This window comes from Coregonus lavaretus (assembly GCF_964263955.1).
Source record: "Coregonus lavaretus genome assembly, chromosome: 17".
Lineage (NCBI taxonomy): Eukaryota > Metazoa > Chordata > Actinopteri > Salmoniformes > Salmonidae > Coregonus > Coregonus lavaretus.
The window spans coordinates 29761221-29778769 of record NC_140004.1 but is presented as its reverse complement, the minus strand read 5'-3'; the positions used below and the strand labels follow the sequence as shown (position 1 = coordinate 29778769).

Genomic DNA, 17549 nt, shown 5'->3' with positions numbered 1-17549 from the left:
CTCTCTGCTGCCTGCCAGGCTGGAGTGTTCACTCTCTGCTGCCTGCCAGGCAAGAGGTAATTAACCAGGAGTCTGGATGAATACAGGCCGCAACTACAGTTACAGTAGGATCTAACGCTAGCTTTCTCCCTCTCTGTTCACTCTCTCTCTGTTCTCTCTGTCTGTTCTCTCTCTCTCTGTTCACTCTCTCTTTGTTCTCTCTCTCTGTTCACTCTCTCTCTGTTCTCTCTCTGTTTACGCTCTCTCTATTCTCTCTCTGTTCACTCTCTCTGTTCTCTCTCTCTCTGTTCTCTCTCTGTTCTCTCTGTTCTCGCTCTGTTCTCTCTCTGTTCTCGCTCTCTGTTCTCGCTCTCTGTTCTCGCTCTCTGTTCTCTGTTCTCTCTCTCTGTTCTCTCTCTCTGTTCTCGCTCTCTGTTCTCGCTCTCTGTTCTCGCTCTCTGTTCTCTCTCTCTGTTCTCTCTCTCTGTTCTCTCTCTTTCTTTCTCATCCTCTCATGGAGCATTGTAATACTTAACTCCTCGATAGACAGACAGACAGATAGATGGACAGAACAGGAGGGCAGTATGCAATATGTATTTTTGTAAAGAACCAAACACGCAGTGCTGGTGAACTGTTAAAAGCAGTGGGTGGCCACTGTGTGTTAGGGGTCACCAGCTGGGTGTCGGCTAACGGTGGCAATTCAACATTAAGAACTGGCGATATAATGGCCACCCGTTGCTTTTAACACTAGGAGAGCCGAGAGCGTCATGTACTTTTTTTTTATCACTCTGCCATTTTTAAAGTCATGTCCCCCCCGTCCTTGACTTTTCCTAAATAAGTCTATACAACTCACTGCCCTTGTTAAATCATAATATCACAAACAGAATTTGAGAAGTTTTAAGAGGACATGTAATTTTTCCCCCCTGCCCTTCATGTGCAACACTCAAAGCACAGTAATACAGTGCATTCGGAAAGTATTCAGACCCCTTCCCTTTTTCCACATTTTGTTACGTTAGAGTCTTATTCTAAAATGGATTTTATTTTTTTAATCCTCATCAATCTACACACAATACCCCATAAAGGCGATACCAAATGCAAACAGTGGTTGTGGGGAGAGAGTTCTCTGATATTATTTTTATTCTCCCTCCCACCATGTATTTTCATCCATATTGACTTGAAGATTTGCCTCGCGCTGTGTTTGTGTGTGTCCCAGTGTTTGTGTCTGTAATTGCGGTCTCATTCCACGCCTTGAGTAAAGAGAGTTCTCCTGTTGGCTTTCTGTGTGTGTGTGTGTCCTCGTTTTGGAAAATGTGACAAAGTGGTCTGCCTGAAAGGAGCGAACACATAGATGTGTATATAACCCCCATAATGCAGAAGTTGAGAGAGCGAGAGAGAGAGTGAGAGAGAGAGAGAAAGCGAGAGAGGCAGAGAGAGAGAGAGAGAGAGAGAGAGAGAGAGAGAGAGAGAGAGAGAGAGAGAGAGGAGAGAGAGAGAGAGAGAGAGAGAGAGAGAGAGAGAGAGAGAGAGAGAGAGAGAGAGAGAGAGAAGAGAGAGAGAGAGAGAGAGAGAGAGAGAGAGAGAGAGAGAGAGAGAGAAGAGAGAGAGAGAGAGAGAGAGAGAGAGAGAGAGAGAGAGAGAGAGAAGAGAGAGAGAGAGAGAGAGAGAGACAGAGTTGACTTATACTAGGTCTGAGATACCGAATACCATTGCATATCTGTCAAAATGAGTCATATGTGTTAGATCTCTTTCTCACTGTTCCTGACAAACTGGTGCAGAAGTCCAGTATAATGTCCTAGCTACATATCTCACATATTTCTATATCTTCACACAAAATCTTGTTTAAGATTGAATATATCAAGAACACTTGCCTAGTGTTTCTACAGACGCAGTCAGTTTAGCATTGAATTCAGGAACTGCTTGATTTACATGCATAGTATATCTATATACACTGAGTATACCTAACATTAGGACCACCTTCCTAATATTGAGTTGCGCCGCGCCCCCCCCCCCCCCCCACTTCCACATGAGAAAATACAGCAGCTCAGTATTGGCTAACTAGCCATAAAAAGACTGACAATGAATGAGGGGTAAAAGTAGAAATGTAAATGAGAGAGAGATCCCCTAGCGTTGCGCAACCAACTCTTATCTAAGCTCTATGATCTTGCCCAGCCACCGCTTATTAGTCTGCTGCCAAAACTCAAACAACAACAGTCCAAGTCCTTATTTGGATTTCTTCTCACACGAAGGCTCATATTTGACAGACAGACAGACAGCTCTGTCTGTCTCCGCTGAAGAAACCTTCCGAGATATGATCGGCGGGTGAGGTACGTCATTGACTTCTGAATTGCAGAAAGAGGCTGATCCACGGAGAGAGACCAAGGGAGGCAGAAAGAGGCTGATCCACGGAGGGAGACCAAGGGAGGCAGAAAGAGGCTGATCCACGGAGGGAGACCAAGGGAGGCAGAAAGAGACTGATCCACGGAAGGAGACCAAGGGAGGCAGAAAGAGACTGATCCACGGAGGGAGACCAAGGGAGGCAGAAAGAGGCTGATCCACGGAGGGAGACCAAGGGAGGCAGAAAGAGACTGATCCACGGAAGGAGACCAAGGGAGGCAGAAAGAGGCTGATCCACGGAGGGAGACCAAGGGAGGCAGAAAGAGGCTGATCCACGGAGGGAGACCAAGGGAGGCAGCAGCACTGACAAGCAGCAACCGTCTCAATATCTTATTTCAGGCTGGGAATAGAGCTCTGCAGCGATTATTGTTAGTATCACTCCAACCAGAAAGACTATTCCCCTCAGAGCTAATGTTCCTATCTCACATTTGTAGCAAGGAGCATGTTGACAACTGTTACAACTAATTGCTTTCACAGCTAGTCATTTATAAAGAAAACATGCTCTGAGACCCTCTATGGAGCAATAGCCAGTCACGGCATCTCTCAAAATAAATGCTCAAACCCTGAAATCATGAGAAAGACTGGAGGGCAATCTGCTTTGATTTCCACCCAATCAAAACTAAATGTTCACTGTTCATGATGTCATGGCAAGACAAATCCAAAATTGACGTTGATGCTAGCGAAACAAACACTCCTTTATCGTTCTCCGCTCACTCATATAGGCGTACATATTCAGGTATTAACTTAGGATGTTGGTGATCACTAGATCATGCCTATACTAATATGTTGTGAGAAATTGTGGATGTTTGGTTGACCTGCAAGAGGGTCTAGGTAGCATGGTGACTGTGTGCATTAGCAAAACATGTACTATTATTGGCTCCTCTCTACTGCACTGCACTGAATGTGCCAATGGTAAATAAAATGTCAAACTGCCTCTGTATTTACTATGTCATTCTGAAAGCGAGCATTAGACTAAGTCTTGTGTTGTGAGCTTAGGGAGATGATTTGGGGGGGATTTCGTTAAGGCCCTACTCAGCAAAGCCAACCAATAGACCATTTTGTACTTGATGGGCCTAAGTCCCTGGAAAATGAATCATATTCTCATACAAACAAGTTTTTAAAGGGATTCACTTGAGAGATGTTGATGTAACTATACGAGTATGAACAAGCAAGCCATTCACTGTCTGTTCTACTGCTCTCTCAGTCAATGAGGGGACTAGGCCAAAAGGAAACACACTTAATGAGGCACTTAGTGTTCTCTACTTATGTTTCATTCTTTTTATTGTAAATCTTTCTCAGGCCTCATTGCCAGCCAGTCATTTTGCATTTTCCGCAGCCAAATACCGCATTATGTGATCCTAAATTGCAGGGGTGGCAAACAGGGAGACGTTATCTCCAGATAAACTTATTATTTAAATAACTCCCTTCTTTAATTCAACACTGTTTCATTGATTATGAGTGAAAGAGCAGAGAGCAAAGCAGAGCCTGGTCAGACTCAAGAAATCCCATAAATAGAAGGCAAAGCAGCCAGTGAATGAACAGGCAACTTTAACCAGTCAGAAGTCTAATCCTTCTCACCAGGCTTCAAGACAACATCTTAATCACTTGATAATGACATCCTGTCACTCGCCACACAAAGCAGACCATGAGAGAGAGAAAGGAAGGAGGAAAAAACAACCCAGCAGCACATAACACATTTAGTACACTGACAGTGACATTCGCCAGACTGTTCAATACCTCTCATAGGGAAACAACAACCAAATGAAGAGGGAAACAAAAGGGAAACCCAGCAGCAGCACACACCACATCTACTACAGTGACAGTCACAGCAACCAAGCTATTCATTACTTCTCATAACAGACAATGAAGACTGTTCCGCAGGGGGATCATAAGGGGTGTATGTGACCTCCCCACACACTCTCTGGCGAGAACAAGCTCTTCCTAGGGAGGATATATTTAGATAATTTGTCAATATATTAGGCACACAGCCTCAGCAGCACAGCCAAAAGGATGCTATCTTTCCACTTTCTCTCCACTGTCGAGCATGACAGTACACACACACACACACTCCCAGCACAGCCAAAATGTTTCTCTCTCGTACTCTTTCTCCGCCACGGGAGAGATGGCTCTCATGGGCCTTAAGAAGCATTTCTTCTTGGGACGTATCAGGTTCTGAGCACCGACGCCTCCGGGGGCCTGCCTGTTAATTAAAAGGGGAGTTGTTGTTTGTCACCGGCTGGCTGCATACAGTATGATGCACTACAGCCATCACTACGAAAGTAATGAAAACACTGAGCGGTATTGCAACATGATGACCATACAAAACAGGTTAACAGGCCTCTGGATCCAGAGACCAAATGGTATACTTAAGCAATAAGGCAGGAGGGGGTGTGGTATATGGCCAATATACCACAGCTAAGGGCTGTTCTTAAGCACGGCACAATGCGGAGTGCCTGGTTTAGCCCTTAGCTATGGTATATTGGCCATATACCACAAACCCCAGAGGTGCCTTATTGCTATTATAAACTGGTTACGTAATTAGAGCAGTAAAAATAAATGTTTTGTCATACCCGTGGTATATGGTCTGATATACCACGGCTGTCAGCCAATCAGGGCTCGAACCACCCAGTTTATAATGTTGCTTTATGGCTTGTAGTTCAACACAGTGTTGATTTGTTATAGCTACAGCTTTTAGCAACATCCCAACAATGAACAAGTTACAAGTCTCTAGGCTACATATAGAGACCAAATACTATACTGTTGAGGTACGGCTTGTATGGTTTGTTCATCCAACACACCGCTGAATTGTTACAGATGCATTTACATTTACACCTGCTATAAGAGGAAGCAGCAGGCTACTGGCTGTTTGTTTATGACAAGAGAGAATAATATACTATTTTAACGGATATAATGTAAGACAGTGTAATAACACATATAAACACACAATCTGTGTTAATGTGGCAATAAGCAGGTCAAAATTATGGAATTAAAATCCCCCCATTACGAACGAATGCTGACGGTTAGAGAGACAAAACTGTCAATTCAAGCCTAAACAGATAAACATAAGGATCAACTCTGTGTGGATTAGCGAGGGGGATTTGCCACTCTAGTATCAACGTCACACAAAGAGAGGAGGGAAATCAAATATCTAATTTCTATTATGGAAGGTGGATAATTGCAATATTTTCTTATCGTTTCTGTTAGTTCATTACCCACGGGGGGACTTTTGAGGGGCTTTAACAGTATTGTATAATTGTCTTAATAGGCACTTGAGAGAGAGCTTTTTATTCTACATGCCTCATCTCCTCACTCACATTTCCAGTCACTCTAGCATAGCCCCGTTTGACAAAACAGGCATGTTTTGCTTGTACGGTTGAGTTACACAGGTAAGTGGCTTTCCTGATGAAATGTGGACTCAAAACAAATAAACAAATGATAATCAAATGTGGCCATCGTGGATTGGTTTCTACCATAATGAACTAGGCTATGGGAGCAGAGCAGGTTGCAGAATACACATAACATAAGCCCCAAGCGCAGCAGGCAGCTTTATTCTATCAATCCAAAGCTGCAATATTACCCACTACTGAAACATGTTTAATGTGAAAGAAAAACACTCACATTCACATAAACATTGTGTACAGTACTGTTGAGCAGCAAGCTATTGAGGTTCAATGAACACTGAGAAAATGTGAGATTGATCTCAACATACTGTGGAAGTGCCCACTCTAATCAGACTCAGGCTCTGCAGTCTCACTGGCCTGTCATGAGCAGGGAGGCCTGTATTGACCATCAGTGAATTATACGAGGTTATGAACACTCTTTCAACTGCACTGTGTTTATTAGAGAATGATGCAATAGGTCAGTGTGTTATTTAACGGCTAATGGTGCCGTGTCAGTTGGATAATTGATAAGCAATTAGCATTTAACATTCCTGCTTAGCCCTATCACATAGGCTTTCCAGATTTGTGTACAACCCACACGCAGCTCTATACAAAGTATAACTAAATGCCTTCAGCCCATTTTCATGCAAATCTGACAACTACTGTATAGGGGCCTGTTTTATTCCAATTCCAACCATTTTAATGGAATTCATTTATGAAAGCTTTATCATGCCTGTTTGGCTGAGTACAGCATTCATTCACTTGTAGATTTCACTGAAGGAAGCGACCCTACTGACAGCCTATGTACTGCTCTCCTGGTGGGATCCAATCCTATTTGAGAAGCACTTTGCTCAGACTTCCCAGAGGCCTTTCATAGTCAGCAGTCAGACTGCCATAAGCAGCGAGCACCGAAGGCACACGTACACATAACTATCACATCAGAGCATATAATGCACACGGGCACACACACACACACACCAGGCCTCTCCCCATCACCCTCTCCTACACACTTCCATGCACCTCACCCTCTGCCCCTCCACTTAAGATACTATCTTCGTTCACACTAAACTCTAGTAAGTGGCATGGAAGGCCTGAGTTAATGGAAGAGCAATGTAATTACTGAGGACCCTGACAGGTTAACCTTGTTAACAGAGGGGAGGTGACAAATCAATGACAAGCTCCCAGTGAGTGAACACTCCTTTGGACATTTATGTCCACTACAAGAAAGAACATATCATGGTCAATACTTCATACATAGGTATGCACTCAAATCTAGTAATAAGCCAATAGGTCAAGCTATGTAATGCAGTCTATTGTACCATGCTGGTGGTATTGTCCCTGTGGGGAACAAGCAGCAATTACAACAGACAGTGTGGCTTACATCATCACCCTCAGCTGAGCAGAGTAGTAGCAGGTGTCTATGGGTTTAGTTCCTCTGACCTTTGCAGCCAGAGCCAGCCACTAACAGGCTACGGAATTAATGCAGATACTATGTACCTAGGTACACATCTATTACCAATACAAATGTCAACTTTGAAGACTTCAACTGTACTTGGAGAGATGTTTCATGTTATTAGATTATACAACGGATGGGTCTAATCCTGAATGCTGATTGGTTAAAACCACATTCCAGCCGGTGTCTATTCCACAAGTTACCACTGGTTTCATGTTATTAGAATAGATCACAATGAGATCTAAGGACAGTGGTTACTTGTATCAAATTCACAATCTCAAACGTCACCTGAGGTTTAATCACCTTCAAAGCTAATACAAACACATAATCAAAGACACATTGCACATGTTGGAACATCCAATGAAAATGCACACTCCATATGGGCATACTATGGTTATAGAGGCATGAAATAATGGAAATTGTATATCAAAGAGTAAGAAATCTAAAGGGTCTGCAGACCCATGTTGCGTAGCTATAGAACAACAAAAGGCATAACTACAAGGACAAGCCAAAGATCTACAAGTCATTCCACTCCTCAACACTGCAGAGAAACAGCACGTTTATTTGCTATCAAACAAACCGTTATGTGACAGCATGTCATGAATAGCACCTCATTAGTCAAGCTGAAAACGTATGCTCTTATGCAAATCCTGACGTGTTCGACATGTGTAATTATAAACCAATCCCCATACCTCCAGACAGTCCAGGCTGACGAAACTGGCAATGGCAAATCCATCAATGATATCCTCTTCTTGAGAACTGGATTCTCGTCTCTTTCGACGAGGGGGGCGCGAGGCTCTGGCAGAGGGTGTTGAGTGTGGAACCTTTTTACCATTCTGGGAGGCGAGATCCCTCCCAGGACTTTGCTCCCTATCTGAACAAGATGAAGGGTTTGGACTGCGGGCATCCCTGCCCACTGCCTCCCGTCTCCGTACCCTCTCACGTTTGGAACGGGATCTCCGGCTCTGCTTCAATTTTCCATCCATTTTAAAAATGTTGCAATGACAAAATCACTCTAGAGCACCTAACGTAGAGCGGATTCCCTGTGCGAAATAAGATACTATTGTGTTATCACGAGGAGATACGCATGTATAAATAATACATATATATATATATATAATAAGATTCACGGAATGACCTTGAATATTCCTCCCGAATACAATAAACAAATGTTCAAATATTCCATGCAGGCGAGGAAGAAGAAACGCAAATCCTCGCGTATTTGAAGCGATCCGATACTATAAGGTCGACGCGTTCTTTACATAAGCAGGTGCAAAACGGCGAAATACTTAAAATGTATGCATTCCACTTGCTTTGCAACTTTGTTGCATTGGAAAAACACAATGTTAGTAGCTGCATACCACAGACAGCGCAGAGAAATAATGTCGCTGCCCGTTGTTTACCACCACCCAATCCATGATCCGCTGTCAAAAAAGGACTATGGATAATATCGGTCAAAATGCGTATTAGGTGCTTAACAATTATGGATGAGATAATACATAAATGGATAATCCTCTCTGCATTTGCGAGTTTGAACGGTTAACCATATTCCCCTGACAAGTTCCGCTGTAGGCTAAACCTTTGCGCGATAAAAGCTACAAGGGCAGGGATCTCCAAGTCTCTCGCTACTTATGCGCAATATTTTCAAAATGATCCTCCGTTTAGCTACTTCAGCATACGACCATCCACCGTATATGATCAAACCCGATAAACCAAAGGCATCGGCTATTCCAGGCCCGCGTAAGTTATAAATCCACTCTTGAAATCCGTCCTTGGTTGCTCAGTTACTCGTGTCTCGTCGTATTTTTCGTTTTCGCATAATGCAAAGCTTTGATAAGTGTCCTTAAAGCGACAGAGTGATTACAATCTCCTCTCCCCTCTTTTCCCTACATCTGAAATTAGTGTGCAGTAAAAGCCTCAGAGAGCCGAGATAACTGACGCACTTCCGCCACCTCTGCAAATTACCCGAAGGAAGTGAGCTAGTTTATACTTCTAAATTACGCTCAGTAACTTTGTCATGAGGCATAGGCTACAATATTCGCATTCCTTTCGTGTATTGTGGCTGGCTACACGTAGTCCTATGTCTGTCGCAGCCTACGGTCCATGCAGTCGCCCCCACTCTGACGTCCTACTGTCAGCGAATAGAAAGGCAGCCCAATACCTAGGCTATAACACTTTAGGCTCTAACACCTTTCCAACTATGATTCGTGATTTGACTTTCGCTTGTGTGGGGTCAGAAGATTGGCGTTATTCATCTCTTTCATTATTGTAGCCTATTTGATCTATTTGGATACTTGCCACATTGAATTGTGTGGCACTCTCCAGTGGTGTCCATTCTCCACCACTGCTGATGAATCATTACATTTTACATTTACATTTATGAAAAATAATAATGTATGCACTCACTAACTGTAAGTCGCTCTGGATAAGAGCGTCATGACATGTCATATGTTCTGTAGTCTCTATCTCCATTACCAAGCGCTCAGTTGTAGATAGTCTACTTACATTTACATTTACATTTTAGTCATTTTAGCAGACGCTCTTATCCAGAGCGACTTACAGTTAGTGAGTGCATACATTATTTAAATTTTTATTTATTTTTCATACTGGACCCTGTGGGAATCGACTTCAATGAGGCTTCTCTTTCTGCACTTCACCTCATCAGATATTTGCATGGGAAATAAGGGTATGGTTTTTACTACCAGCCGCCTCCATTTAGTGCACACAGTCAAATTGTAAGAGAAGAGGCAGCCTACTATATAAAAGCACATAGCATAAGGCTCAACCTCAAAGTTATTACATAGGCCTCCAGTATTATTGCTGTGTATGCCTGTTTAGTGCTTGAATAAGGCTAACAGTATGTCGTGTTAAGTATTACCGGTGCAGGACTATCAAAAACGGAAAGAAATATCGCAATTAGTGCAGGAAGTGGGTATATACAGTATGTAGTAATGGTCACCAATTCAGTAGGAAGTTGTAGTAAATGTTAACCAGAGAGAACCCCAATCGTTTAGTAAGGCATAAAGTATCTGAAGACTTAGTGCATTATCATACTCATGCTACTGCAACCTCTGGCGTTGTGGAGTGATATATTCTCTCTCTGTTGAACTGCTTTGGATGAAATAATTCAGTAAGGAGATTAGTGAAGGGACAGGTATGGAAGAGAGGAGCAGAGCCTCTGGATTAGAGGAGATAGATTACCTCTGTTTTCCTCATGCCATTGTATTTCCTTGTAACCTATACAGACTGAGTGAGCCTCACATCGCTCTCATTCAAATGAATACATAACTCTCTTTGAAATTATTTACCATTCTACTGTATAAGCAAATAAGAGGGCTGTCAAGATTTTATAATGTTAGATGGTGGACTTGTTTTTAATTCATTTTCGCTCTCTTGATAAGAGGCATACAGTACATTTCCACACAAACAGCACATCAGGAGTCAGGATTTAGTTACACTTAATTGGGGGTAAAATGCATGGAAAGTCAGAATTGTTTGTGATGATTACAGAGGCAACATGTTCATTGAATTTGTTTGTTTATTTAATCCATTGAAAATCCCCATAGTAATTTAAACCAGCTGTACTGTATAGCCACGATTTGAAGATTGAGTGTCTGGTGGCATAAATTAGACATCCCAATCTGTGGCCTAGTTGCCTGGGGAAGAAAAGCACAAGCCGATGTTTAATAACTATAGGGTTTTTAGTTGACTGTATGCCATATCATAGAGTAATTCAGTCTTTTGCTAGCAAAAGACTCAACATGAAAGTGCCTGGGGGTTGCAACCTAGAGAAGTTAGAGAAACCCCCTTTCTGGAGAGGGTTAGGCCCAGTATGCCATGATTTAAATATTAACCTCTTAGCTATACACAACCTGAGCTTACATTCTCCCAGTCACTAGAAACTCTATCTTACTCAATTCTCTCTCTCCATGTTGTCTTTCTCTGAGACTGTAGGCTATCACATCACAAGTGCTCTTCCAGCCTAATTTGAGCACATTCATTTCTGTTTCTTTTGATAAAACACTTTGTTCGGTTATTTTCTACTGTCTATGGTTACATTGTATTGAAATACTGTGGTATTCTTTTAGGTCTTATAATAGAAATGCTACAATAACGCTTTAATACTGTAATATTAGAATGATACTGCTACTGCCTCCCCTGCTTGCTTCAAAAACATCATCTGTAGTGTCCTTTTGTTGCTGTAAAGGGTTCATGCCTATCCAAGGACAATCAAGTTGGATAAAAGAAATAATAGATTATCCTTATTCTCTTTTCAAGGCTGATAGTGAAAGCAGCTGTCAATAATTGAATGAACTGGTTATAAATCTAAGTGCCTTTGGATATTTCATACCATGGAGGAACAAAGTTTAATCAAACAGAAAGATTGACCTGGGAGAGCTGTGTATGAAAATAAAGAAACAAGCAGAATTTATTGGCAGCCCTTGAAAAGCCAATTTAGTTTTTATTACAGGCACCATGCAGGGTGAAATTAGTCATCTGACCTGCTATTTCAGTGAAATAAATACAGTTAAGAGATTGACGTGGATAAATGTCACGATAAATGTCATATTAAAAAAGTACAGCTGGTAAGAAATATAAACAAACCGTTTTTGCTCTTTCTCTTTCTTAATAACACTTTTTGGTTCTCGATAGCACGTCTTTCTAGATAGTATGAAAAAAATTTACAAAATAAAAAAAATTTATGCACTCACTAACTGTAAGTCGCTCTGGATAAGAGCGTCTGCTAAATGACTAAAATGTAAAATGTAGACTTCAGTCCAAAAATCCCCCATTTAGATATTTGTCCAAGGCATTGCTCAACATTTTGGGGAAGTTGTGTAATAGGTTTTATTGATCCTGACTGTCTGGTCTACCTACTACACTGTTAGTAACAACACTCTCCCTCTCCAAATCGCATCAAGAGATGTCAGCACAGCTTTTCATAGAAGATACCAAAAGCGATCAATATTTCTCTAGCACACTGTATAGATTTACTTCAGTGGGGGATAAACTGACGACCTCATTTGTGCACATGAGTGATCCCGTTAACATTTTACTGCAGTAGGCTAAATCAGGGTCACACAGAGTGATTCTTGGTAGTCTTAAACAAATCTACTTTGAAACAAATGTATACACCTCACACACATCGTTATGGGCTATAAAAAAATAAGACACCTGTACCATGTCAGATATGGAGTTGAAATGTATTACATTTTGAGTTTGCATCCCAATATTACACTTTATATACATCACAGAAGACTGAAATATAACAAAACTGTTTGACATAGAAACACCAGATTTACGTCTTAAAAAATAAAAAAACATTATTATTCATGAAATTGTGAAAAACATTAAGAACATTCCAGCCATGACTGCAGGAAAGGCCAACACACACCAGGAAGGGTATTCAATGGACAGCAAACCCTACAGTACAGAATTACAGCACTGAAACTCTACAGACATAGACACCCTAACAGAACAGCATTACAGCACTACAGCTCTACAGACACAGACAACCTATCAGTACAGTATTTCAGCAAAGGAGGCTGCTGAGGGGAGGACGGCTCATAATAATGGCTGGAACGAAGCAAATGGAATGGCATCAAACACATGGAAACCATGTTTTTGATGTATTTGATATTATTCCACTTAATCCACTCCAGCCATTACCACGAGCCCAACCTCCCCAATTAAGGTGCTACCAACCTCCTGTGCATTACAGCACTGCAGCTCTACCGACATCCCAACAGTCTATTATATCTATGTCATATACCTACTATAAATCAACCACTAAGGGTGAATATGTTATTGGATCTAAAGTTAATCTTTATTTGACATCAGCAAATGAAAAGTCATGAGATTACCCCAGCATTATATGACTGATCTTATGTAACTGCTTAACTGCTCTTTTCATAACACACAATTTCTCTTTCCTCCATCACTGTGTCAGTCTGAGTGGCTGAGATTAACAGTATTCCCACCAGTCACACTGCAATTAACACCTGAGACTATACACCCATGAGCTGTATAGCGAGTCTGGCTGCATGGGGAACCACAGCGCTCACTGTGTGTACTGTTTTCCTTCCTCTTACTTTGACATGTCGGACTTGTGCACTGTAGCACATGAGCAATGTGGTGGTGATGTACCTTGTAATTGTTCGCAAGTGGCTGATTCCTCCACCTCAAACAACGTGAAGCGAAGGGCACATTAGCAGGGGTGATATTTACACTATGACACTCAGCAGACTGACACGTTATCACAAACTGTCACACGGTATTTCACCCTCCCAAGGATTTGTCTTTCTGTGTTGTTTTGTTATGAGTGCAGTGTGACAGAGAGAGAGAGCGAGAGAGACAGAGAGAGAGAGAGAGGGAGAGAGAGAGAGAGGAGAGGAGAGGGAGAGAGGGAGAGAGAGAGAGAGGAGACAAACACCTACCTGGAGGTGACAGCATTCCCTCCCCCATGTGCCCCCCTAGGCACAACTACGACAACATAACCAACAAAAACGGGTCACGACTCCTGCAGCTCTGTCGCACACTGGGTATGTACATAGTCAATGGTAGGCTTCGAGGGGACTCCTATGGTAGGTACACATATAGCTCATCTCTTGGCAGTAGTACTGTAGACTACTTTATCACTGACCTCAACCCAGAGTCTCTCAGAGCGTTCACAGTCAGCCCACTGACACCCCTATCAGACCACAGCAAAATCACAGTCTACTTGAACAGAGCAATACTCAATCATGAGGCATCAAAGCCAAAGGAACTGAATAATATTAAGAAATGCTATAGATGGAAGGAAAGTAGTGTTGAAACCTACCAAAAAACAATTAGGAAACAACAAATTCAATCCATTCTAGACAACTTCCTGGACAAAACGTTCCACTGTAATAGTGAAGGTGTAAACTTGACAGTAGAAAACCTAAACAGTATATTTGACCTCTCAGCTTCCCTATCAAATCTAAAAATCTCTAACAGAAAACCAAAGAAAAGTAATAACAGTGATAAATGGTTTGATGAAGAATGCAAAAACCTAAGAAAGAAATTGAGAAACCTATCCAACCAAAAACATAGAGACCCAGAAAACTTGAGCCTACGCCTTCACTATGGTGAATCACTAAAACAATACAGAAATACACTACGGAAAAAGAAGCAACAGCATGTCAGAAATCAGCTCAATGTAATTGAAGAATCCATAGACTCTAACCACTTCTGGGAAAATTGGAAAACACTAAACAAACAACAACACGAAGACCTATCTATCCAAAACGGAGATGTATGGGTAAACCGCTTCTCCAATCTTTTTGGCCCTATAACAGAGAACAAACAGCAAAAAAATATACATGATCAAATGCAAATCTTAGAATCAACTATTAAAGACTACCAGAACCCACTGGATTCTCCAATTACATTGAATGAACTACAGGACAAAATACAAACCCTCCAACCCAAAAAGTCCTGTGGTGTTGATGGAATCCTCAATGAAATGATAAAATATACAGACCACAAATTTCAATTAGCTATACTTAAACTCTTTAACATCATCCTTAGCTCTGGCATCTTCCCCAATATTTGGAACCAAGGACTGATCACCCCAATCCACAAAAGTGGAGACAAATTTGACCCCAATAACTACCGTGGGATGTGCGTCAACAGCAACCTTGGGAAAATCCTCTGCATTATCATTAACAGCAGACTAGTTCATTTCCTCAGTGAAAACAATGTACTGAGCAAATGTCAAATTGGCTTTTTACCAAATTACCGTACGACAGACCACGTATTCACCCTGCACACCCTAATTGACAAACAAACAAACCAAAACAAAGGCAAAGTCTTCTCATGCTTTGTTGATTTCAAAAAAGCTTTTGACTCAATTTGGCATGAGGGTCTGCTATACAAATTGATGGAAAGTGGGGTTGGGGGAAAAACATACGACATTATAAAATCCATGTACACAAACAACAAGTGTGCGGTTAAAATTGGCAAAGAACACACACATTTCTTTCCACAGGGCCGTGGTGTGAGACAGGGATGCAGTTTAAGCCCCACCCTCTTCAACATATATATCAACGAATTGGCGAGGGCACTAGAACAGTCTGCAGCACCCGGCCTCACCCTACTAGAATCTGAAGTCAAATGTCTTCTGTTTGCTGATGATCTGGTGCTTCTGTCACCAACCAAGGAGGGCCTACAGCAGCACCTAGATCTTCTGCACAGATTCTGTCAGACCTGGGCCCTGACAGTAAATCTCAGTAAGACAAAAATAATGGTGTTCCAAAAAAGCTCCAGTTCCCAGGACCACAAATACAAATTCCATCTAGACACCGTTGCCCTAGAGCACACAAAAAACTATACATACCTCGGCCTAAACATCAGCGCCACAGGTAACTTCCACAAAGCTGTGAACGATCTGAGAGACAAGGCAAGAAGGGCCTTCTATGCCATCAAAAGGAACATAAAATTTGACATTCCAATTAGGATCTGGCTAAAAATACTTGAATCAGTTATAGAACCCATTGCCCTTCATGGTTCTGAGGTCTGGGGTCCGCTCACCAACCAAGAATTCACAAAATGGGACAAACACCAAATTGAGACTCTGCATGCAGAATTCTGCAAAAACATCCTCCGTGTACAACGTAAAACACCAAATAATGCATGCAGAGCAGAATTAGGCCAATACCCGCTAATTATCAAAATCCAGAAAAGAGCCGTTAAATTCTATAACCACTTAAAAGGAAGCGATTCCCAAACCTTCCATAACAAAGCCATCACCTACAGAGAGATGAACTTGGAGAAGAGTCCCCTAAGTAAGCTTGTCCTAGGGCTCTGTTCACAAACACAAGCAGACCCCACACAGCCCCAGGACAACAACAACACAACTAGACCCAACCAAATCATGAGAAAACAAAAAGAGAATTACTTGACACATTGGAAAGAACAAACAAAAAAACTGAGCAAACTAGAATGCTATTTGGCCCTAAACAGAGAGTACACAGTGGCAGAATACCTGACCACTGTGACTGACCCAAACTTAAGGAAAGCTTTGACTATGTACAGACTCAGTGAGCATAGCCTTGCTATTGAGAAAGGCCGCCGTAGGCAGACCTGGCTCTCAAGAGAAGATAGGCTATGTGCACACTGCCCACAAAATGAGGTGGAAACTGAGCTGCACTTCCTAACCTCCTGCCAAATGTATGACCATATTAGAGACACATATTTCCCTCAGATTACAGCGATCCACAAAGAATTCGAAAACAAACCCAATTTTGATAAACTCCTTTATCTACTGGGTGAAAAACCACAGTGTGCCATCACAGCTGCAAGATTTGTGACCTGTTGCCACAAGAAAAGGGCAACCAGTGAAGAACAAACACCATTGTAAATACAACCCATATTTATGTTTATTTATTTTCCCATTTGTACTTTAACTATTTGCACATTGTTACAACACTGTATATATACATAATATGACATTTGAAATGTCTTTATTCTTTTGAAACTTCTGAGTGTAATGTTTACTGTTAATATTTATTGTTTATTTCACTTTTGTTTACTATCTACTTCACTTGCTTTGTTTCCCATGCCAATAAAGCCCTTAAATTGAAATTGAAATTGAATTGAGAGAGGAGAGGGAGAGAGACGGAGAGAGAGAGTCCAAAAGAGAAAGAAGGAGAGCGAGGGAGAGAGAGAGATTGAAGAGTGTGTTTCTCTCTCTGTTTATGTGTGTGGTTTCCACACGTACGTCTGCAGCGTATTATGACAAGTAAAAAGTCAGTACAGGACAGAGGGTAAACATTTGAAGCGTCAGTGTCAGGCTTGCAACTGGCACCAGAGAGAGCTCTGTCTGTTCCATTTCAGCCCATGAGGGAAGTAATGCCTCATTGTCTACACAAACATTCTAAATCTATGAAACGTTTGCTCATACATATGAGATCAAGAGCTTCCATTTTACCACATCCATCTTTCCAGTGCCTATTTGTGAGTAAAACTGAGAAACATTAGCCTAGTTGTTGGAAAGTCTTTGGCTGCTTTTCTGCTCTATCTAATGATAATAAATCTAGGTGAACCTGAGACGTACATTACCCTCCTTATCCCCAGAGTAATTCTCAAGGATTTATCTTCTAAAACATTACTAATCCTATATCTGTTCTCCTACCCCTGGAGCTGTGTTGACACAAAACTACATTTGAGTTTGAACACAGTTAGGTTTGAGTTGCAACCTTTTCTACCACACTGGCTTATAGAAACGTAGGGAAATTAATCAAATAAACAGCAGCAGCAGCCGATTGAAAGTTAAAAGCCTGTAAAATGAGTCTGTGTTCAAACAGAGGGCTTTGAGCAGC

General features: G+C 41.7%; 1 protein-coding gene across 1 annotated transcript in view; it reads right to left on the bottom strand.

Moving 5' to 3' along the window:
- LOC311145206 (uncharacterized protein) overlaps positions 1–9293 on the bottom strand; it is a 171672-nt gene extending 162379 nt beyond the window's left edge. Inside the window, exon 1 of the mRNA XM_084181420.1 lies at positions 7899–9293. Coding sequence (XP_084037546.1) covers positions 7899–8192 — 294 coding nt within the window. The 5' untranslated portion in view covers positions 8193–9293. The remainder of the gene's footprint in view (positions 1–7898) is intronic.
- Between the last annotated feature and the right edge of the window lie 8256 nt (positions 9294–17549).